This window comes from Phycodurus eques, chromosome 21 (genome assembly GCF_024500275.1).
Source record: "Phycodurus eques isolate BA_2022a chromosome 21, UOR_Pequ_1.1, whole genome shotgun sequence".
Taxonomy (NCBI): Eukaryota; Metazoa; Chordata; class Actinopteri; order Syngnathiformes; family Syngnathidae; genus Phycodurus; species Phycodurus eques.
The window spans coordinates 3,598,392-3,622,252 of NC_084545.1; the positions used below are offsets into that span (position 1 = coordinate 3,598,392).

General features: G+C 45.0%; 1 protein-coding gene across 7 annotated transcripts; it reads right to left on the reverse strand.

Moving 5' to 3' along the window:
• Nucleotides 1-744: 744 nt before the first annotated feature.
• fam49bb (family with sequence similarity 49 member Bb) lies at nucleotides 745-23,087 on the reverse strand. 7 transcript variants are annotated; one of them, XM_061665850.1, is made up of 15 exons: nucleotides 22,978-23,087; nucleotides 18,079-18,181; nucleotides 17,872-17,964; nucleotides 13,946-14,000; nucleotides 13,700-13,821; nucleotides 9,796-9,876; nucleotides 8,953-9,074; nucleotides 8,170-8,275; nucleotides 5,621-5,760; nucleotides 4,384-4,461; nucleotides 3,675-3,791; nucleotides 3,520-3,599; nucleotides 2,931-3,057; nucleotides 2,787-2,857; nucleotides 745-1,430 (listed from the first exon to the last, which is right to left on the reverse strand). In XM_061665850.1, the coding sequence occupies exons 6-15, from the start codon at nucleotides 9,866-9,868 to the stop codon at nucleotides 1,367-1,369; spliced, it is 978 nt and encodes a 325-aa protein (XP_061521834.1). In that variant the 5' UTR covers nucleotides 9,869-9,876; nucleotides 13,700-13,821; nucleotides 13,946-14,000; nucleotides 17,872-17,964; nucleotides 18,079-18,181; nucleotides 22,978-23,087; the 3' UTR covers nucleotides 745-1,366. The 7 variants fall into 7 exon arrangements, with proteins under 7 accessions (XP_061521834.1, XP_061521833.1, XP_061521835.1 ...); XM_061665849.1 differs by lacking the exons at nucleotides 13,700-13,821; nucleotides 13,946-14,000; XM_061665851.1 differs by lacking the exons at nucleotides 13,700-13,821; nucleotides 13,946-14,000 and having other exon boundaries at nucleotides 9,796-9,879.
• Nucleotides 23,088-23,861: the final 774 nt, after the last annotated feature.

A 23,861-nucleotide genomic window follows, 5' to 3' on the forward strand; every position in this document is an offset into this window, starting at 1 on the left:
TTGAAGAGCGCGGGCTCCCTAAAGTCAAGGTCATGGAGGAAGGTAGCACTAAATTATGGCGTGTTCCATGCTGGGATTCAAAGGACAAGTTTGGGCTGCAACACAAGTGTGTTCTGAAGCACCTTTAATTAAACACGGGAAGGAGATGATTTCCTCCGTCCTCTCCCAAGTGCGTGTGTCAGTGCAGGGATGCTGCAGAGGGCCACGACCATCCATATTTTCTTCAGAAGAGGAATAATGGGAAAACGTCTGCAAGCCCAGCTCAAACTTAGCAGAAATGGTGCAAAAACCTCAGACAAATTTGCCTTTGAAGGACCCACGGAAATGGCCATAATGACCAGAAAATGGCCACTTCGAAACAAAATGGAAGACTCCCCGTGTCTTTTTGGACATGTCTTCTCGAAACCTTTTCGTGGGTCTACTCAGGATAGACACATTTACCAAATGTAATGTTGCTATGTGCAACCGGTTTCGGGGGCTGAATTTTCAAAAAGCGCAACTGAGCCAATTTGTTAGCGTCAACAAACACAAACACTGCCAAATGCACATTTTTGCCAGGATAAAAATCGCAGGTTTTTCCCTCACGGAGACACAAAGACACACAAACCCCCTACTATGATTCTTGTAGAAAAACAAGCGTTCACCTTTTAATTCCTCCACTGACTTACAGTCTCACTTTTCACTCGATTTTGTTTTGCGCACATCACAGTTTTAAAAGTCGACAAAAAAAAAAAAAATACAAAAATAAAAAAAAACATGAAATTTTTTTTAAAAACAGTACTTTTCAATCTCATTGCCACAAGTACCGTTTTGACGACAGCGCGCACACACACACACACACACACACACACACACACACACGACAGCGCTGACAAACTCTACCAAAACAGCTTTACTCTTTTTAAATAGATGAAAAAAATAATCATTTTCATCATGCAGTTATTAAATAACAAATCAAACAAAAATAATATATACTTCTCTATATATTTCTCTCTTAAATGTTCAAGTCAGAACACTCTCTCTCGTGTCCCTTGAAAAGAGGGGGGAGGGGGAAAAGACACCAAAAAAAAGGACCTACAATGCTTCCATTAGTTGCCATTGTTGCATGGCTCACATTGTAGTTCAGCGACATCTTTTTTTTTTTTTTGGGGGGGGGGGCACGGAAAAAAACGTTCATGGCGACAGTAGGATTTTGCATTACAAAAAAAGAGGGCGGAGCTGCGGCTCTTTTTCAATGAGAAAAAGAAGAAAAACAAAAAGGAAAAACGACATTCCGTGGAGCGGCATCCGTCGGGCGAGCGGCGCGTCTCCCCCACGCACACGCAGCAGGACGCGAGGTGTCAGCAGCACAAACGGCAGCTCGGTGCTACTGCAGCATGAGCTTGATGCTCTTGTTGGTGGACTCGTCGTTTAGGTGCCTTGTCGTATACCTGAGAGGATTCAAAATGATAAGAATTAAAGCTGCCGGCAGCGACGAACGGATCCTCGCGTCGCAGGAAGTTGGGAGGAGCCGAGTGGATGGAGCCTTGGAAATGGCCAAAACGAGCCTACAATGGCACCATCTCATCTCATCTCAGACTTTTCTGTACACCATATCATGACATCCAGCCATCCGTTTTCTATACCGCTTCTCCTCACGCGGGTCGCGGGCGTGCTGGAGCCTATCCCAGCTATTTTCGGGCGAGAGGCGGGCTACACCCTGAACCGGTCGCCAGCCAATCGCAAGGGCACATACAAACAAACCACCAGTCGCGCTCACATTCACACCTACGGGCAATTGAGATTCTTCAATCAACCTACCACGCATGTTTTGGGGATGTGGGAGGAAACCGGAGTGCCCGGAGAAAACCCACGCAGGCACGAGGAGAACATGCAAACTCCACACAGGCGGGGCCGCGGGATTTGAACCCCGGTCCCCAGAACTGTGAGGCAAATGTGCTAACCAGTCGTTCACCGTGCCATCCATGATAGACATGCCTACCGAATTCCACGCTGTTGAAGTGAAACCGACTCCCAGGGCTGAATTTTTATAAATTGGTCATTGAATAACCCTTGGAGATGGCAAAAATCACTAAAATGGCCGCATGGAGCTAAATTTCACACTTCCTGTGTCTTTTGGATCATGTGTTCTTGCGACGTTTTTGCGGGTCTACTCTTGCCTACCAGATGTCCCGTGTTTATGAAAAATTGGCTTCAGTGGCGGCTGGGCCCTTGGAAATTGCAAAAATAAGCCAAGAATCTCGACTTCAAAGCAAAACGGCCGACTTCGTGTGCCTTTTCGGCCATGGGTTCTTGAGACTTTTTTGTACGTCCGATCACGCTGGACACGCTTATCAAATTTCATGTTCCTAAATGCAACTGGGTCCGAGGGCCTAATTAAAAATAGAAAAAAGAAACTATACCGGAGCAGTTTTGGGGACATTTTCTCCAGAATGAACTTTTTGCCTTTCAAGCCCACAAAATGGCATTTTATTCAGCCTAAGAATAATAACTATGAAGAACCGAATGCCTGCTAACAGCCATCATCACGGAGAAGCGGTGCCATCGCCTGCCAGATGAGATGCGATCATTTTTCCGCACCCTCGACGCCTCGGGCCGGCTGCAGAGTGTTGACACGCAAATGACGTTGTCAGCGCGAGACGCTCCAAATTTGGAGGAATGTCATAAAAAAAAAAAATGTAAAAAGGGGGGGTGTCAGATGAAATATCCGGCGCCTGATCCCGTTTACTTGAACGGATGTTTGGACGTAGCGTTGCAGTGCGGTTTATTTGCCGGATGGTGTTTACCTGAGAGCGTTGAGGAGGCCGTCCACACTGTTGGGTGGCTGATCTTTAAGCACTTTGATGCAACCCTTCATCTGTAGGACAACGAGGTTTTAGCATTAGCTCTGAAGCTAGCCACGTAGGGACGCGGCTTCCCGTTGTACTCACGTCGATCTTTGACGACTTGGCGAAGGCGCCGACGGGATGGACGTAGTCGTAGAGGATGATGACGCCGACCATCACCCGCAGGCAGAACGACACCGTGTCCTCGCTGGCGAAGCGGCTGCGGTATTCCCTATCGACGCACAGCCAACGCGTTCATACGGCGGCATTTTTTCCCCTCCCAATCTTGTTGCAATCTCCATTTTTTCGGACCTTATATCTGTAGTACAACGGCTCGTTGGACGAATATTATTTACATGACAGCATTTATCCTACCCGCTAGTATGAGCCCTGGAATTCTCCCCAAATTGCTGCTTCAACCCAAAATGGTGGCCGTCCTGTTCAATTTCCTGCATGGGTCCTCAGCCTTTTTCGTGCGTCTTGTTATGACAGAGATGTCCGCCTAATTTCATGTTTCTGGGTGAAACCGGTATCGGGGAGGCTATTTTTCTCTTGTCCGAGCCCTGGAATTCAGCCCAAATGACTGCTTCGAACCAAAATGGCCAATTTCCTGTTCAATTTCCTGCATGTCAGGGGCTGATTCCCCCCCCCCCCCCCCCAAATGTCCCAGAGTGAGTTTTGTGGGGTGACTTACGGTGTTTCCAGCATGACTTTGCAGACGCTGGCCATGGTGCTCAGGCAGTCTGTGGTGTTCTCGATAGGCAGGTTCTTGTTCTATACGCGGGAACCCAAAGTCGGCGATTACGTTTATTTCTTTTGAGGAAAAGGCGTCCTCTTGTGACGACTTACCTCCGACACGAACCTCGTCGTGCCGTCGCTTAACGTCTTGAGCATGGGCGTGGCGTCGGCGTAGAAGAGCGAAATCCGGTTGGCCAGTTCGTTGTTAACTTCATTTTCACCCTCGGCCTGAGATGTCCCAAAAAAATAATTTTTTTTTGAAAAATAAATTTAAAAAAAAAAAAAAAAAAAAAAAAAAAAAAAAGGTCAGCTGCGCCAAAATGGAACAAAAATACAAGCTCAAAAAAAGGACAAGTGAATTATTTAAATGCAACTCTTATTAAATCAGCCCTCAGTCACTTTCTGACATGGGAAAGACCAACAAAGTCTCTTGGAAAGGCCTGCAATACGTTTGTCCGCATCTTTAAATGATTACGTCGCACTTTTAAGGCCCTTTCATCTCGTACGTCCCCACGAGTCAGCACACTGAGCTACATTAGGGGCCTTGTGATCATCTTTTAGCAGAGACGGGTTGGGCGAGGCAACTTATCAGCAAATTATTGAAAAGAACAACATTTCTTGGTAACTAAAGGTAACAATGGCTGCTTCCAAACAAAATGGCTGACTTCCTGTCAAATTTACGGCATGGGTCATTGAGACTTGTCGTGCTTCCTGTATTGATACACATGTCCGCTAATTTATTAGCTCAATGGGTGAAACAGGTGTCGGGGGCAATTTTTTGTTTTTTATAGTTTTGGGGAGGTTGCATTCGGGGCCTTACCGGTAGGTTGTTGATGCGCATGCGACTCAGTGTTCTCCTGTAGTAGCTGAAGTCGTTCTGAATGGCAGGAGATGTCATCTGCAATGATCATAACAGACGATTATAATAATAACAAGAAAATAAGCATGTGCACACGAGGCAGGACATCCAGCTGGAGATCCAACATTGCCACGGCGTCGTCGCCTGGGGGGTGGGGATGACATCAAAGAGACACATACTGCTTGAATTTTTATTTTAGGAAAGCTCAGACGCTCCTTTGCTTTTATTTCTACGTGTCAGTGCTTCCTGTCAAGGGGAATTTGACAGTTTTGAACGTGACAGTCAGACAAAGCACTGGCCGGTCGCTAATTAGGAAGCCATCGGGCACTCGTTATGCGACCAACTGGCCTGGAAAGCCACCGGCGAGGGGATCGCACTTCACACAGATAAAAACCTTTTCAAAAAAAATATGTCCATTTGAATTTTAAGTAGGAATATTAAGGCCCTTTTATATTCTCCGAAAGCAGTTCAGTTCCGATTTTTGTTGGGGGGGAGGGGTCAAAGGTTATGAACGGTACTAAAAAAATAACTGATCTGTACAGCACCGCTTTTTGGTACTCGCCAATACCAAGTACAGATACTTGATAGGAAACGAAATCGGATGTTGTAGTATAAGAGAATTTGTACAAGTACAGACGTACAGAATTGGCACCGACACTGGTATGGATATAGGCGCATCCCTTCCAACGTGACATCGCGCTGATGGGGAAATTAAGCTAATTCCGCGCACATTATTCTGCTCGATACGACACTGGCGTGGAAGTAATAATAGTATTCAGAATAATCAAATAGCCATGTCTAGAAAGTCTTTGGAATTACTGAAAACAAAACCCTTACCTAAAACACCTCTGATTATGATGAGCAAATCAGACACGATGCCGCCCACCCGAGTCCATCCCCCCCGCCAAGCGGCGAGGGCTTAGCTACAGCTAATTATGCTAACACGAATGAGCCCGTCGCATGCTAATCCCACTTCAATGGGAGAGACGGGCGGACGCTCAAAGTGGGTCAGAAGCTGGCGACGGGTGGACCTAGCACGCCACTTAGCACCCCCTACCTTCCCGGGGCCGCTAATTGGGACGTCGCAAGCGGATCGCCCGAGGGGTGGCGGGTGCAAAGAAGGCGAACCAGTTCAAAGGCTGTCCAAACCCATCTCACAACATTTGGGGTGCAAGGAAAGAAGGGGACGAGTTCGTACTTTGAGCTCGTCAAAGCACAGCGTGAAGTGCAGGATCTCGGCGAACTGCTTGGCGAGCGCCTGCTCCCGCTCCAGGTGCTGCGTGGGATCGTCGTACGTCTCGCTGGTCAGCGCGCCCAGCAGGCTGTGCAGCGCCGCTTCTGTGCGGCAAAAACATATATACTGTGTATATAGTGTACGTGATTTCAATTTGCTAGCAAAAGGACAAAATCTCGAGCACAAGATGGTCTTTGAAGGACCCAAAAATGTCTGCTTCAAACAAACTTCTCGTGTCTTTTCACACATGGGTTCTCGAGACTATTTGTGAGTCTACTCAAGATGCCAACTGAAATTCACGTAAGTTAAATGGGCTTCAGGGCCTTCATTTTCTTTGAAGGACCCCTAGAAATAGTCAAATATGACCTAGAAATGTCTGCTTTAAACCAAAATGGCAGACTTGCTGTGTCTTTTCACGCATGGCTGTTAGAGTCTTTGTTTGTCTCCTCATGATAGACATGCCTACCAAATTGCATGTTGATATGTGCAACTAGTGTCGGGGACAGAATTATCTTTGAAGGACAGTTGGAAATGGCCAAAACAACCCAAAAATGTCTGCTTCAATGCAAAATGGCAGACTTTCCTTCCTGTGTCTTTTCACGCATGGGTTCTTGAGACATTTTTTTGTGGGTCAACTCGTGACAGACGGGCCTACCAAATTGCATGTTTATATGCGCAACTAGTGTCGGGGACAGAATTAGGAAAGTGAAAATTGCAAAAATCAGCTGCAAAATGGCCGTTTCAGGCCCAAATGTGCAGGTTTGCCGTCTTTTTGGGCTTGGGTTCTTGAGACTTTGGGGATTTTGTGGGGCTACTCATTATAGACATTCCTAGCAAATTTCACTTAGCTAAATGAAATTGGCTTCATTTTGTTTGGACCCTTACCAAACAACCACGCCTCAAAATATGTTTTGCATTTTGAGTGTACGGGAAAGCCCTCAAAAATAGACATTTATGCACTCTCAGAATAATAAAAGAAATCAATTGAAGCGCCCAGCCCGCGACGGAGTGTTAATAGAGCAGAGGTGATGCCCAAAGTGCCCAAGGCAGGGAGGGGGCAGCGTGGGGATGAGGGTTCTCCCCCTGCTCAGATGCAGATGAGACATGGGACTAATTATCTCGGTGGCGCGATGATGGAGGAAACATTCAAGCGGGATTACGCTCATTGTTTAGACAGGAAGTAAATATGTAGCCTGCGTCTCTGAATCGAACCAGCGGTGAAGACACTCCACTGCGCTAACTTTATAGTATTACAAAACAAACATTCTGCAAATACCTTTCAAGCCCGGAAGGCCGTTTTATTTATAGACTCAGACGCTACTTGAAATTCAGTCTGGGGAGATAATGACATAACCCAGGCGAGACTGCGCGGGACCGCACGAGCGCCGGGGAGTCTTGCCGGCGTACTGTACAATTGTTATCCGGCGCGTACGTCGGTGGAAAGAGGCAGACGCAGACAGCAGTCTGCACCGCATAATGTAAAAAGACGGCGAGCTCCGGGGAGGCAGCCGGCGAGCTGCGACGACGTTTGTCGCTGGGTAATGACTCCCATCTGCTCCAGACTGCGTTTGGAGCGAGGCGGCTGATCGAAAACGGCCTGAGTTACTTACAGTCAAAAGTGAATATGAAGATGGGGAGCGAGCCAGTCAGGAAGGCCGAGGATAAACTCCTCAGGTCACACACGGAATGCCGACAAAGCATGACCCCCGGATCCTAAAGTGCCAACCCTGACTTGTTATTTTACGACCAACCACACATATGCAATCATTCTGTCAGCCATGTGACATTTTGTCTGATAAGCTGCAAGTGAGTAACTTTGCCACTACAGTATGCAGTATCGATAAAAAGTAGAATCATATGAAAAGCCAGTCATCGACCATAAACGTTTGAAGCTTCAGAAGATGACCTGGAAAATGGAAATGAAAGGCAGCTGCCAATGGAACCCGAGCAGGAGATAAGTCAAGTATTTGATATGCAAAGTCAGTGACATAAGCTGCTCTCCATGATATCATCTGCACCGCGCGGTGAGCCAATTAGCGCCGCGACGGCGCACGGCCGCACCAGCCCGCGCTAACGCTCCCTCTCTCTCGGCTTCACGCGGATACGCCCGTCGGGCTCGGGTGCTTCAGAGGCCGCCACGTGCCCTGGAGACCTGAAGTCAAGGCGGCGGCGAGGTGATCTACTTCGTTTACATAACAACCACCGCTGGGCTGTCACCGTGGCAGCCTGAAACACGCCCCCCCCCCATCATAACAAGCCCTAAAAACCCCGCAACCCCTTTTTGAAGCCACGCTAATTAAACAGTGCATCAAGTGCGTTTGGATACGGCCGCATGTTACGTGGACATGTCTGTGATTGATCGAGGTTCAGTGCACGTGCAAAATATTAAGGCCATGTACTGTATGGAAAAGCTTACTGTGCATAGGACCGCAAGAAGACATCACTAGATTGACTCACGACAAACAGGCGTCATGTGATGTCATTTTCGATGATGTCAGTGGACGGGTACGCACCTAATCTCTGGGAGAACTCGTAGAACTTTTTGAGCTTCCCCACCAGGGGGACCACTGCCGCCCACGCCTGCTCCTGGAGCGCCTCGTCGTTGGGGTTCTGGATGGCCTTTCAAAAATGAAACAAGCATGTTGCGGTGCTAGGCAACATGGCGGAAGGCAGTCCAACTGACAGCGATATTGTTTGCATGTCTTATATTGTAATATTTTTGATTATGTATAATGTATAATATAATTTTCTAATGTAATTTTCATTAAATATTTGTGAATTGTTCACGTAAAACAATATTAACATGTTTTTTTGCAATATGCGCTAATACTTTTGTCGCAATAATTTTAGTATTTTTAAAATGGTTCTAATATTGTATTTTTTTCATCTGTTTATGTAATATTTTCCCAATATTCTATTTTTTCCTGTAATGGTATTTGTCTGTTTCTCATCTACATTGTTTTATTTTTCATCTAACATTTAAATTTGTTTTCCTGATATTGTATTTTTTTTCCCATGTTTTCCACCCTATCCTAATATTGTGTATTTCTCATCCAATATTTTGTTTTTGTATTATTATTATATTATTATAATATTTCTACATTCTATATTTTTTTTATTCCTCTAATATTTTTTGAATATTTGTGTATTTTCCAAATATTTTTGGGGCCTAATATTTTGTCATTTCAATAATGAATATAATCTGTAGAGTATAATGGTGCAAACACGGAACGTGAGCGGCTACTACTATTTTTTTTTTTTTTTTTTTTTTTTAATATACAGTAAACAAGCTGCACCTCTCTGATCTTCTGTCCGGCCCCTTTGTAGGCCTGCAGCTCGTCCAGGATTGCCTTGGCGTCCTTCAGCACCACGTCCACCTGCTCCCACACCTCACGCTCGCCGTCTGTGGGCTGAGCGTCTGCGGGAACGAGAAAACGTATTTTGGCAAAAGCACCAAAATGTTATAAAGACACCTGGCAAATGTTTATATTTTTGCCGTATTATCAGATTTACTCCTCAAATATATGTATATTTGTTCCCAATGTTTAGTTTCGTCCCATTATATATTTGTATATTTTTTTAATATTTGTCCTTTCTTATTTCCCCAATATTTGCATATTTTCCATCTCATATTTGAGATTTTTTTTATTTTTTTATTTTTTTTAACTCATCTCTTGTATTTATTGTATTATTTATTAGATGCTGCAGTTGTACTTAATATTTTGACTGCTGTAGAAAATAAAATTAAAGTGCAGGAACAGTTTCAGATTCTTGTAGAAATTCAAAACATCGCGAGCAGTGTGCGTTTCTGGGAAGGTATGACTGAATCTGTGGGCTTGCCAAGTGTGAAAATTCCACAGTGGCGGGATCAAGCCACATGGGGAGGTGGGGGGTATTTGGGCTGGCCTGAGGCTACCGTAACTGCAGCTGAACTCCGCCGTGTTATCTATTTGAGGACGACCGTTGATATTCCGCACGCACAACAGCGTGAAACTGGCAGGTGGATGAAAAGCGCCTCTAGGTAGAACGCAGCGGAAGAGATGAGTACGGGCCAGTTCGGCGAGTTGATAATGCTATGCTAACGTATGCGCGTGATCGATATCAGGTGGAGGGCGGGGCGTCGACTCGCCAGCACTCACTTTCGAAATCCAGGAAGAAATTGGGCTCCTGTTCCAGGTCGGTGCAGGTCAACACCTTCAGTAGGTTCCCCATGTTGATTCCTGCTGGAGAAGAAAATGGATCAATAACTGACTCCAGAGCGGCAGAGCAGCGAGGCGGGGCACCAAAACGGCGCCCACACTACCGTGTTCGGGGAACCCTGAATGCTGCCCCCCCAAAAAAATACACTTGCTGCAAATGCTCTCCTGCCTACTAGATGTCAAGCCCAAAAAAAAAAAAAAAAAAAAAAAAGTCCAAAAATAAACAGAGCTAGAAGTCGTTTACCGCTTTGCTCAATTTCTACCCAGCAACCGTAAACAAGGTGAATGCATTTGATCATAAACTTCACAATAACCACAGTTTGAATCTGGTGCTAATTACTTCCATTCCCGTTAAATTTTGACTTTTTTTCCTCAAAAATAAAATATTACAATATTCCTGTTAAATTTTGACCATTCTCTCTGAAAAATACAACATTAGTCTTGTTAAATTGTGACTTTTTTTCAGGAAAAAAGACATTGTTCTCTTTAAACTCGGACATTTTTCATGTTAAAATTTGTTTGTTTTCCCCACCCCTACAAAAAATAAATAAAAAATAAATAAACACTCTTAAAACTTTCTATTTTTATTCTTGTATTCCTTCCTGTGGGGAAAATGGTGGAAAATGACACAGAATGACTTGAACATGGTGCCTAAGTGCAGTCAAGTGACATTTAAGTGCAGGATGCTGCTGATGAAGAGAGTGAGGGATTTGGCTGTGTCGCTAAGCAATAAAATACACACACACACACACACCTCAGCTGCACTCGGTGCAATGAGAAGTGACAGTCGTACGAGACTCCTCGAAAGCAGACGCTCTCACACACAAATGACGACAGTTTGTGGAAAGAAACTGCGGTCGACTCCATCTCCATCTCCACCATCATAATCAACCCGAGACACATTTTTCACCTCAGTGGACATTTTGGGATCAGAGTGATGAGTGACAGGTGAAAAGCGGTGACACGGGTGAAGCTGAAAGACGACAAAGTGCAAACTCAGCAGCGTTAAAATGCATGAGATGCATATAAGTGTGTGTGTGTGTGTGTGTGTGTGTGAGAGAGACCCAAATGGAGAATCATGTCTTTATTTTTAAAAGGTCATAATAAACCATCTATCCATCAGTTTTCTACAACATAAATAATCATGATAACTATGCCATGATGTATTGTATACACTACTGCCAATATCGGAGTCAGTTCATTTTTTTAGGGGTGGGGGGGGGGGGGGGGGCATTTTGATTCCACGATAGCATTTTTCCGCATAGCTTCTGGAAGTCAATTAAAAAGGGCCAAGTGGGGGCAGTGCCCCACCAGGTTCAGCAGATGGCGCTGTTTTACCTTTTACTCCTACATAGAGAATGTTGAACACCTTTAAAAGTGGCAAAATCTGTAATACAAACGTGAGATGGAAAAAGGAGCAAAATGTAAGCAAGCCATTCACATTCAAATCAGTGACACTCCACAAACAACACAAGTTAGTGTTTGGTTTTGTTTGTTTGGTTTTTTTTTTTTTTTTTTTTTTTTACAATGGCTTCTTTCTTTTTGCTTTACAGTCGAGAGGTTCTTGGCTTTCGCCCTCACGTGTAGTTTGCATGTTCTCCTGTGAATTTGTTACGGGTACACCGGCTTCCTCCAACATTTCCAAAAACATGCGTGTTTGGCTAATTAAAGACGATAAACTGTCCACAGGTGTGAATGTGAATGGTTGTTTGTCTATATGTGCCCTACTATTGGCTGGCGACCAGTCCAAGGTGTACCCCGCCTCTCACTCCAAAGTCACCTGGGATGGACTCCAGCTCACCTAATGAGGGCAAGCGCTATAGAAAATGAACAGGGTAGTTCTAATTGAGCCATATGAACTCTGCCTAGCAACAAGTGACGCTGTTAAATTCCAACAAATCCTTCCCATTTAACTTCCGTGCAAGGCTTTTTTTTCCTCCTTCCTCAAGACCACCTGCAAAGCCCCACCTGCCCCGCGCAGCCTCGTCTCCTCAGCCGGGCACTAATGCGACCTGAATGCCCGCCCGCGCCAACATTGGCTCTCGGCGACGCTGGCACCTGACGCACTCTCGAGAAGCCCGTCGGTGACCTCGCCCCCGATGGGCTCTGCCAATCACGGCCAAGGGGACAGGGGATTGGGGGGGAGGAGGGGGGGCTTCCTACGGTCCTCTAGCGCCACCTATTGTGGGCTCGTTGCCGCTCCGCAGAAAGGAGGTCATATAACGGGCAGGGATTTGCGTGGCCCACTTTTCAAGTCCAACAGAGAATCTCAGAAGACATTAAATTGTGTATTTCAGACCTCTTTCAGGTCAAATTTCCCTTTGAGAGTCTTTTACAAAGATGCTGATTATGTAAAACATGCAGGCGTGTTTTCACTAAGAGGAACGCTGAGGGGAAAAACGCTCCCCGAGTGGCCGTCGTAGTAAGCGTGCATGACCTGGGCACCTCCATGTTGTTGTTTTGAACCCCCCACTGAGCAATCGCGTGCTCGCTGAGGGAGGAAGGAAGGGAGGAGGAAGAAGAGGAGGGGGGCTGACTGCTTCCAAGGCCGGGGGGCAGATTCTGACAAGCAGGAGCCCGCGCAGCGCTCTCATTGGCTGACACCGATCTACCCAACAGCTCACTGTATCCATGGAGCCGCACTAAAAATTTGGGTGCCATTGAAAACATTGCGGCGGCCAATGAGAAGGCGGCGGCGGCGGCGTAGTACAGTAGTAGTAGTGTGGACTTGAAAGCAACATGAATATGTTCATACGGATGAGGTAATGCGCCAAAAACTGAGGATTAGTCAGGGCAGGGGCAGCATTTCACTCACATTATATTAAGAGCATCTTAGCAAACGATATACAGTATAATATATATGCACTGGATTGTGATTACAGATGAATATCTTTAGCCACTTAATCCCTAGGTTGCGGTTTATATTGATATGGATGTTTATTGGAAAATGCAGTCGGGCAGAACAAGGGTTCAGAGGGGAAAATAAAACAACATTATATAGGAGTCAATTTTATCTTTATGTTGACTGAGAAGGGAGTACTAGAAGAAGGAATGGGAAACAGGACGGGACAGTATACGGTAGGACGTGACGTGCATAAAATAGGACAGGATGGAAAGGAAACTGGATCAGTGTTGTAGCAATGCCAAACATCTGACTTTGATAAGCCAAGTAGTTTAACATTCGGGGCTGCACCATTTGTGTAGTTTGAAGGTTTATAACTACCGTAACATCTATGGTCATTTATCTTAGCCGTCTATGGCATTTCGTTTCTGGGAGTGAAAACCGCTTGAAGCAAGCACGTTTTGCCTCTTATTTGAAAAACTGTTTACTACCTATCGAACTGCACACAGCTGCTCTTAGAAATGACGATACTAAAAAGACAGGATAATAGTTTTTGACAGTACTTTATTGCAGTACCGCTATAGTGCAATCCTAGACTGAAATTAAATTAGGACAACACAGGACGGATCAGAACAGGACGCACCAATAGCAAATAGGAGAGGACGGGAAGGAACTGGACTTGACGCAACAATTAGCAAATAGGACAAGATGGGACAATGCAGCAAATGGGATAGGACAGGACTGCACAGGACAGGGCGTGACTAGTAGCAATTTGGACACAAAAGGACAGGACGGGGAGGATGGTACTGGACAGGGCAGGACACAGCAAGTAGAAAACAAAACAGGACAGGACAGGACAGGAGTGTAGTGTGTGGCGAGAGTGCCTATGCACTAATATCACATTTTTGTCCTCGGTTTACAACGACGACAAAAAAGCTAGTTTGTAAATACTGCAAAGGTTCTAGTGCTTTTTGAAGGCCACGCCCAATGCAGCATCCTGACCTCAGCGTGGCATCGCCTTGCACTCTGCGTGGCCGCCATAAACACACCCAGAGGCAGAGCAACGCTGAAATGGAGCACTGCGACAAAGCGCGGGCAGAGCAGCCGCAGATGACGGGCCGGCTCTGTGAAAAAAAAAAAAAAAGATGGATGGAGGGAGGGCAGAGTGCTGACATTCCACTACTCAGCTACAGCGTGAGGATCCACATGCCCCCCGCTAGGAAAAACAACAGCCCCTCCCCGACCCACCTCAACCCCGCTGCTGCAGCACCCTGAGCGTCACGTGGCTCCCGGCGTGGAGAGGCTGGACGGGAATGAATGCACAGACAAGAAAATGCATGTTATCTTTTTTGGGGAGGGGTGAAAAATCTACATTTGTGCATGGCGCGCGTGCGGTGGGCGGGATTGCGGCGCATCACACTGCGGCACAGGCAGCTTTAAACTTGACCCAGATTCTCCGGGTGACACGCCACATCGCATTAGCCCGCTCAGCCACAACCGGACCTCGCTGACAGCGGCCCGAGCAGACAGACACAAAATGGGGGAGCGCTTCCCCGTCGGGGGTTGGCGTGACCGCCCCCCCTCTCCCCCAATCTCCTGCCAATCCCGCTCAGCTGACTCAAACGGCTCAGGGGGAGGGGGTTTGTTTTGAACTCGATTACCTCGTGGCCACGCCCGCCCAAACTGTGCCAAAACAAAACACGAGCCGGACTCAATGACAAAGACGACATCATCAGCTGTCCTCGCCCCTCCTCGCCATGGCAACCGCACGGGCCCACACGCCTCATTCTCCGCCAAGTCCCCCCTTCTCTTTTCAGTGGGACACCTGCCTAAAGTTGGAAACCATGGCAACAGGCACACGCAGCTAGAAAGAGCGAGAGAAGGCAGGCTCCGGCTTCGCTCCGCTTGACAGTTGAACGGATAAAAAGCTTTATTGACACAACAAATGTAACGCAGCCAACGTTTACTACGATGTTGTCATTCCGCTGTGCCGCTCGCCTCCTTCTGGTCCTCATCCTCCTTTTCTTGCCCTTGACGGTCCTCCAACTCCCCCTTAAGGATGTTCGAGAATCATTAAGGAGGCTATATTGACTCACTGTCTGGCTGGGATCATCTGAGCATGCAGCATCTCCCTCAGGGATGCACTTGCACGCACACACGCACCATCCATCATTACTTTACTAATCTCCTCACGCACAACCTTAAATTTAGCTGTACATTGTGAACAGTCTTCATACAATTAAAAACATAAAACAAATACATAAATAAAGCTTGCTTCCAATGTACAAACTGCGTTGCTTTTCCTCTCCAACTGAATTTTGGGTGGGGCGCAGTGGCGGGTTTGTGGAAGGGGACTGATATGAAGCGTGCCAGGAGCTGGCGGTTGTAGTCGTACAAGTTCGTCGAGTGCCGAGTGCCACCTGCAGGACGAAAGCGGCCGTCAGCGCCAGCCACTCCCCAGTCAGGACAAACTGTCGATATTGTATTATGTAGGGTATCGATATGCCATCAATATGCCGGGGGTAACTATCCGTATGGTCTCTGATGAATATCAAGTAAGTGCTGTTTATGCACTTTGTGGAAATAGAGTGATAGATATATATATATTGTGACTATGTATCAGAAAGGAAAGTGGGGAAAAGCCCGGTAAAAATTAAATCTCCCAAATGGAACCTGTGACAAATATTGTCCTAAATCGCTATTTAACAAAAAAACAGCAATGAAATCCCTCCTTAGAGTTGGATTCACACATTATTTACAAAAAAAAATGGAATGAATTTATTGAAAAATTTCTGAGATCCTGTATCTGAACCTATACAGAAAAATGACAATGAAATCCCCCATGAGCAAAAGTAAGGAATATCTAAGATAAGGATTCATACATTACTTACTGAAAAATTAAGAAAATGTAGTTGAATTCAAGGAATACGAGTGGTAGTATTTTGGGTGGTATTAAACTTGAAAATGAGTGAATTATCCATATTGCCGCATCATCTATGAGAGGAGTTAATAATGGGATTGTCTTTTCCATTTCTGACACTTTTGGGTAGTTTCACGTGCCCCGGGTCAAATTGACCCAGGAATCCTGGAACAGGAATTTTAATGTAAGAATGCTGTTCCTGCAAAATATGATGACATTATCAAGTGACTCTATGTTAGCCATCTCTCTTATTTACCACTCACTGGACTAATTGCTGTACTCCTGCTTTCTGTTGACTTGCAGCAATCAATACATGACACCAGAGCGCCATCTAGTGACGACTTTCAGCCTCCCTGCCAAGGAAGTCATAAATAATTTAAAAAACAGAGCTAATTTCCTCCTGGTCCGCTCTTATTTGCCCAAGATGGAAAGCAACAAATAAGCGGCCCGAACATGCACGCGCGCAGGACGATGCGAAGCTTCCAAAGCGCGTTAATAATTCATGAGCACGAGCTCTTATCTGACATAACAAGCGGCATATTATACCCACTCAGACATCTCCGCAGATTACTTATTCAGAGGAACGCAGCGCTGCTCGATGTGCTGAGTCAGGAGCCAACCGCTGTACAGGATCACATATCTACAACACGCGCGTTCAATTCATAAGCAACGTAGCTGCTGATAATCTGGATGAAATAATATCAAAATATAACTCAGAATGGCACCAAATTGTACATCTTCAGAGTTATGCTCCTACTTACTGCATATGCCTGATTTTGGACATTAAAAGTCATACTTCATAAAGGTGGGGTGGGGGTGCAATTTAAATGATGGAAAATATGGAAAAATGTCCACTCTCAAATATATTTTATGATAAACTTCAGCTGGGAACGGCAATATACCACTCGAAGCAACTACTTTTTGAAGAATTGTTCACCATCTGCTGCTTGTTGTGAAGTTCGCTGCCACCATCTAGCACCTGTGACTCAAATGTTTGCTCATAACTAAAAAAAAAAAACAAGTCGGGTCACTCTTAAGTGGAGGTACCACTGTAGGGTAGTTCCTTGGCACCAATAAGCTCCAAGACGGACCCAAAGTCCTCATTTTATTGCTAAAGCCTGGGCACAGAGAAAAAAAAAAAAACTGAATGCATAAATTCAGCAAAAAGGACAACCTAAAAAATAAATTAAAATATGTCTGAAAATGAGTGAATTTACTCATGTCGAATCGCAAATATGTACTAGTGTGCTAGTGAGGACAGAGAGTACTAGTACATGTACCTTAAACTGGATATCAATTAATGCTTAAACGGCTTTCAATACAAGAACGTCTTGATGAGCAACACGGGCATGTCAGCTACGCTTTTCTCCAGATGGGGGCAGTATTGAGCCATGCCTGCTTCTTCCCAGTTTGCAGCAGCTAAGGAAAGCCTCGCCTTGGGCGACTGTGACACACCTCGGCTGATCTTGGCACGGCTAAAGAACTCTCGTTTGTTTGCGACATCGACCCAATCTGGGGTCGTCGTGCGAGGCGACCACTTGGCCGCCCCCGCACCGCCGCAGGCCAATAGAGCCGCTGCCGCACGCCGTTCCGCCCAGTGAACGAGTCTCGACGCACACACGGTGACTTGGTGCGCCCATAGACGAACCACCTGAGGCTTCAGCTGTCACAACGCCACAGCGTCGGGCACAGCAGCCGAGCCAGTGGAGCGATGGCGGCGAGTCATGTTAACGGTCGCCAAGGAGACACCGAGGATGCAGGGGATGTAGGGGATGCAGGGGAGCGATGATGATGAGTGGTTGGAAAAACGAGATGGGTTAGGCTTGTAAGAACAACAACACACCAAAATAAAACAATAAAATACTTTTTGTGAAATTATTCACACCCTGATGTTCATTGTCATTTGTGTGCTAGTTTGAGATTGAGGATGATTGATGGTACAGGATTTCATTTTACGTTAAACCTTAATTTCAGCTAATTAACGGTGACTAAAGCATGAATCTTATTTAAAGATGTTCATTACTCTTATTGTTGTTTGTACGTGATTTGGGATAATTTTTCGTACATGTTCTGATGCAAGATTAAGTAAAAATATTTTTTTGTAGTTTAAAATTTTCTAATTTTAACAGATTTTTTCTCAATTTTTCAAGGAAAATTTGATGAGTTAATTACTTTTTGGGTGCAGGAAAGCAGGAAATGTCTTTTTTCTGAATTTCAACTCATTTTTCAGTAACCACACAAAACGGAATACTACCTCTGCAAACTGGTACTGCTTGGTGGAGAGAGAAAAAACTGGCATGTGCAGAAGGAAGCGGGATCAGAATCTGATCCCAGCATATTTGGGAGGCTGAAACAAATCCGATTGGAAAGCCTTCAATTACCGCGCCGGGGCTGAGTTTGGACCCGGCCATCCGGGCGCGGCGCTGCCAGGGAACGAAAAAGGCGTAAGCGGTGCACCTACTGGCGACGTGGCGGCAGAAGAGCGGGTGAGGGGCGGGTCAGGGGTGGCGAGGCCCGGCCTGGCGGGTGGCCTCTGGTCTCAGTCCTCAAGCAAGATTACCGTCCTGTCAAAAACATCACGTGAAAATATCAACACAACAGTTCAATGAATACACGCTGCCCTGTGATTGAAGCACTGGTGACGTGCGCCAGAACAAACGCACACACAATCCACTTCCTATTATGCAAGACTTCCTCTGATTGACTTCCGATTTCGACAAAGCTGCAGGCCGCTGCCAGCGAGAGGCTGCGGCGACAGTTTGGCCTCGCTTAGTTCGACGATCAATACAAAAACAATGAAGAAAAGGATTTTAGTGTCGTTTCTGTGTCACTTTTTAGGATTTAGGACAATTCTGTCCTCTATTCAATACATGTTTTCCTTTTTTATGGAATTTTTCTGTCATTTTGCTTAATTTAAGCCTTAAAAAATAGATTTTTTTTTTAATCAGCGAATAATGCATGCAATTTTAGGTATTCATTACTTTCACCAAAGAGAGATTTCATTGTCATTTGTGTCTTGGTTAACAATTTAGGAATTTTTTTCTGTACAGATTCTTGTTCAGAGTAAATGTCCCCATAATTATTTTCCTCAATTCTAGCTGATTTTCTGACTTTTTCCAGTGAATAATACATGAATTTTAAATCTAGATGTCTTTTACTTTTGCCATTGAAGGATTTCGCTATTTGTGTGCAAGTTTAGGACATTTTACTGTACAGATTCTCGTGCAGGATCAAGGAAATGTCACTTTCTGTGGAATTTTTACCAAATGTTTCTCAATTTTTCAGGAAACAACACATGAATCTTCATCTTAGATGTTAATAACTTTCGATAAGGTGTGACTTCATTGTCATTTTGGACAATTTTGGTACAGAGTGGTGGCACAATCAAGGGAATGGCATCTTCTAAGATTTGTTTTTTTTGGGGGGTCATTTTCCACTAGGATTTTCCTTAACTTGAAGAAGCAGCATTCTCTTCACTTTCAATCAGAAACGACCATAATTTGCTGCTAGCCCGAAGCAGCTGCCATGACCCAGATTGCATTGCGGGAATCCGAGTCTAAGGCCGAGGCCGTCACGCGGGTAAGAAAGCATCAAATCCATGAGATGAAGGTCGTGGCAAGGAGTCCATTGTAAGTTTTCACATTACATTATTGACGACTCGACTGACAATGTCGTAAGTTGTTATATTGTGATTAATTTATATCCAAATTTCTGATTTAACCGGCTTTCTATTGAGTGCATTTTGGAACAATGCGGCCCAACAAGCTGCCTGAGTTACGCTCTCTTCTGCCATCACGAGCCGTCCCATTGGGAGGGCAACACGGGGAGCGGGGGCTCATTCAAGCTTTTCTTCTTGTCTCAAGCGCGTTGCGTCATCAACCTAAGCCGCGCGTGTGGCTGTGGCGCTCGTTCAACGGACAAGCGCCGACACGCTGGAACGACGAGCGAGAAGAGCAGGGAGCGAGAATTCCAACGTGGGTGCAAACACAAACGCCTCGCGGATGCTAAAATGGAGACGGAATGCTGAGGAGGGAAAAGGTGGACGCAAATAAATGCACACAGAGCATCTCGCCCACACAGGAGGATCGATAAAGCGCTGTTCCGCACAACTGGAATGGTAATGCAAGCGAGGCTTTGGTGAGCTCATGAAAGATATAGTGCTGCTCTACAACACTGCAAACTACAAGAAACATCATATTATTGTTTAGCTAAATTCATGTCTTTTGTTTTGGAAGAAGGAGCAAAAAAACAAAAAAAAACACTGTATAATAGACATTAAATAAAGTAAAACTAGTCATCCTTTGAAGAGACGTACTGTACAGAAAAACAAAAACTGTTGGCAATTGAGCTTATGCGGTTCAAATTTGGGAGCAACCGGACAAAGTCTCTCGGGCAAGTTGGTCTTTGAAGGACCTGGCTTCAAACCAAAATGGCAACCTTCGCCGCACGCAATGACAAAAAGACAACTTTTTCCTCAATTCAGCATCACGCACTTGTCTAGTATGCACGGTTCAACTTTGGTAGAAAATGCACGAAGCGTCTATGACGTGTACATCTTTGAAGAACGTTGAGAGATGATAAACATGCCCCCAAAATTGCTGTTTAAAACCAAAACAGCAGACTTCCTGTGTCCTTTCAGGCACGGGTTCTTAAGACTATTTTGTGGGTCCACTCATAATATACATGCCCACCAAATTCCATGCTCCAAAGTGGAACTGCTTTCAGGGGCTGAATTCCCCCCCCCCCCCCAAAAAAAAATAAAAAAAACATCAAGGATATAGGGCACGTGGTTTCCCCGCAGTGAGCTGTTGTGGAGTATCACGGCAGCTAATAACATGAATTATTAATCATTTTTCCACGCGCTCATCTAAAGTAGTTCCCGGGCTGCTCGGGTGTCTTAGCTAGCTGGAGACACACACACACAGACACTCACACACACACCACTTTCCCACATCTTTTTAGCCAGCAACGCTTGAAACGTTTCGACAGTTGCCTCTGAATGGAAAGAGAAGATGCAAAGATGCAGAATGCGACCGAACGAACGAACACGCCCAAGTGAGCCCCGCAATCCGGATTACGAGCAAAATATTCCCTGAATGAAAGTTCAGGTGGCGCGCACAACGTGGTCACTGCACGCTGCTTGCCTGCCACAAAGACTTTTAGATACAAGGATAAAAAGTCAAAAAGTCACAGTTCACCATCTAGTTTTAATGGAACAGATCAAGGGAACAAAAACATTTTGGTTTTGCTATTTTTTCTTTGGTGTAATCAGGAACAGATTAAGTGAAATTTAAAATGAAACATTCAAGATTCTCCAATGTGCACATTTTTATGGCCAAATAATAATAAAAAATATATTTAATAGCTGCAATCTTTTCTTTTTAGCAATGTACAGCATCAATATTTCATCAACTTGTTTAGGAAACAAACAGACAAGTCCAACAGGAAAAGATCATGCATTTAGTGCAATACCATTTCAAACTGACTACCAAATTTAAAAAATCCCGTCGCTAGCCGTGACACACGCTAGTCAGAGGCCGAGCTGCACTGCATTTGTTGACGGAGTTGAGCTAGTCACATTTCCCGTCCTCCACCGAATATGTTCTGCGCGGCAACTCGATAGACTTCCACACGGGGAAAAAAAAAAAAAAAAAAAAAAAATAGAATCTGTACACGTACCGTTCCACTTTGGCGGTTGCACTGCATGTACGATAAGACGGTCGGCTATTTGATGCCAACTGCAGGGGAAAAAATATCCGTACGACGGTGAAATGTGACGCAAGCTGCCTGCAATCACGTCTCACAACTTCCTGAGGAATATTGCAAGGCAGGCTAATTATTGATAGCGTAGCGAGGGCACTGAAGGCGTCCTCGTTTGCACAAGCTTGAATTTGGCCTTTAAAAAAATAAAAATGCAAAATAAAAAAACGGTGTTGCATCACAACTTGCCTCAGAGCAGCGCCGGCGTGGTCCGCGAACGTTTTCACTTCCACTTTCGGGGAGCGGAAACGCCGTCCACATGCAGAAGCCTTCTTACGGGGACTCGAATGCATCCTGCACATTTCTTTTCTCATTTCAGCTACATTTTTACAACTTGAGATACTTATTTTCATTCCGGGACCACAAAACACTTGTATCTGAAATCATCTTTCCCAATTAATATGAATGGAAATGCAATTAATCTGTTCCAGCCTCACAAAAACCAATGAAAAATTTGTTGTGTGTATTTTAAGAAAAACGGCATCTATAATATTGCGCTTTATAAAAAACACACAATAATGATGTTAAATAGAATGTAAAGAACTAAACAGTTGTTGCCACTTTTTTTTGCTCCAGATCAATTCACATTGTGATGCTCCTTCTGGTGTGCGCGCCTGATAATACAGACAAATGGATATACCGATCACAACTCTTCAGTAGGCGGCAATACTATGAGTTGCTCTTTGCAGAGGATGAAGAATATATGCCTGTGAGTATTGTTCTCTATCTGTTGCTCCATGGTTTGTGTTCAAATATCCGTTATTTAGAGGGCTACAAGACCACAACATTGATGCTGGTTTCGTTAGACAGTCTATGGTGTTTTGCATTGTGTGTTAGCATTAAGATAGCAGACTTTCGTATAAGGCTAAGTGGACGCAGCACTTTTGAAAAGGATTACTGAACGATGGGAGAACAGTAAAACACACTTAAGCATAAACTGCTTTTGGCCACAGCTCTCAGCCAGACACTCACATGCAAATTGACCAGCATTATTTACACTTTTGAACCGCATTTTTGTCACAAACTTTGGTCGGAACATGCCCCAAATACATCAAAACTAAGACCAAGACAAGCAAATCATCCATATTACTGATATGATCATAATGCTTCGTGATATGAGTCAGCCGTCAGCAGTGGCGCATGCATGAGTGCAAAAGTGCGAAAGGAGCAGCCAAGGGCTAATCCAAAACCATACGGTTGAGTTTCAAAATGTAATCTCCAGATGATTAGCGTGGGTTCTTTTGCCAGATTGGACATAAAACGGGGTCAATGTTGTCACATGCGTGCGGTGAGGAGGTAACAAGGGGAAATGAAACCTCACCGTGTGAACTACGTAAAAGACTGAATACAACAACAAAAAAGAAAAAAAAGAGCACTTTTAATGCTCCCTTCAGGGGAGTTCACGATGATGTAGCCCAACATAGGCGCTCGTGATTCATCATTTATATCACCCGCGGCCATCCATTTTTTGGGGGGGTTAAAGCGAATGAATGGCAACTGGTGGGGAGGTGAAGGCGAGGCAGGGCCGGCCGAGAAGCGGAAGAAAACGCCAAGAGAGAGGGTTATTTTTAAAGCCGTTTTTTTGGGGGGGGGGTCTTACCTTGTCGCCGGCGGAGGCAGCTTGGACGGCACGCTTACGAGGAGAAGACGAAGAAGAAGAAGGAGGAGGAGTGGAAGGCAAGCGCCCCGCGAGCTCCAACAAGAAGAAAAGCGATTTGCCGTTTCCGGGTTAGTCACGCGACGTCATCGGAGGAGGCTGCACGTTTTGCTCAACTCGGCGTCGCGAAGGGGCGCCGGTGCGGAGGCGTCGACTTTGAATCATCGTAGCCCCGCCCACCCCGCGTGTGCTCATCGTGAATTCCGTATATTAGCCTACAGACGAGCTAGTTGATTAATTCGACCCCATGCAGCTTTAATCATAAATCTTAAACCTAATCTGTTGGGGTTTCAATGAGACCAATCAGCTTTATTCTAGGGCGCCGAAGTGTCCTTGAGCAAAAGATCGATCTAGAACATAGGTAACCCCAGGGGGCGCTGTCGTGACGATGAGTTTACTTGGTGGTTTTTGGTGAAATGTGCCAACTTTTGAATGGGCATCACCTTTGATATGAGGAAAAACAATAACCCGATTAGGCTTTAATGGGAATCAGTATTATAACTGTCAAAAAAAAAACTTTAACTTTATTAAAAGTCCAGTGCATTGCTATTGGACATTTTTCTAATTATTATTTAAAAAAAACTGTCATTTTCTGTTCATGAGAAGGGATTTTTTTTTTACAGTTACCTCTATTTGATATTAAACAAATGATATGTTGTCCCCAAAGTAATTCTTCTGACTCATATGGACTACTATTATTTGCTTTAAAAAAAAAAAAAAAAAAAAACATGTTTCCCAAACTATTTTACTGTAGAATTGAGACAGCAGAGGCCAATTAGTTATAATGAGGCCTCTCACACCTGACCTCAATCATGGCCCAGCTTATA

Excerpts from the sequence above, each read along its gene's own strand:
- fam49bb (XM_061665846.1), bottom strand. The coding sequence starts at position 9,868 with ATGGGGAACCTACTGAAGGTGTTGACCTGCACCGACCTGGAACAGGAG. Across the intron at positions 3,792-4,383 it reads TGCGCATCAACAACCTACCG|GCCGAGGGTGAAAATGAAGT; the intron begins GTAAGGCCCCGA and ends GGGACATCTCAG. Across the intron at positions 3,058-3,519 it reads AAAGTCATGCTGGAAACACC|GGAATACCGCAGCCGCTTCG; the intron begins GTAAGTCACCCC and ends GTGCGTCGATAG.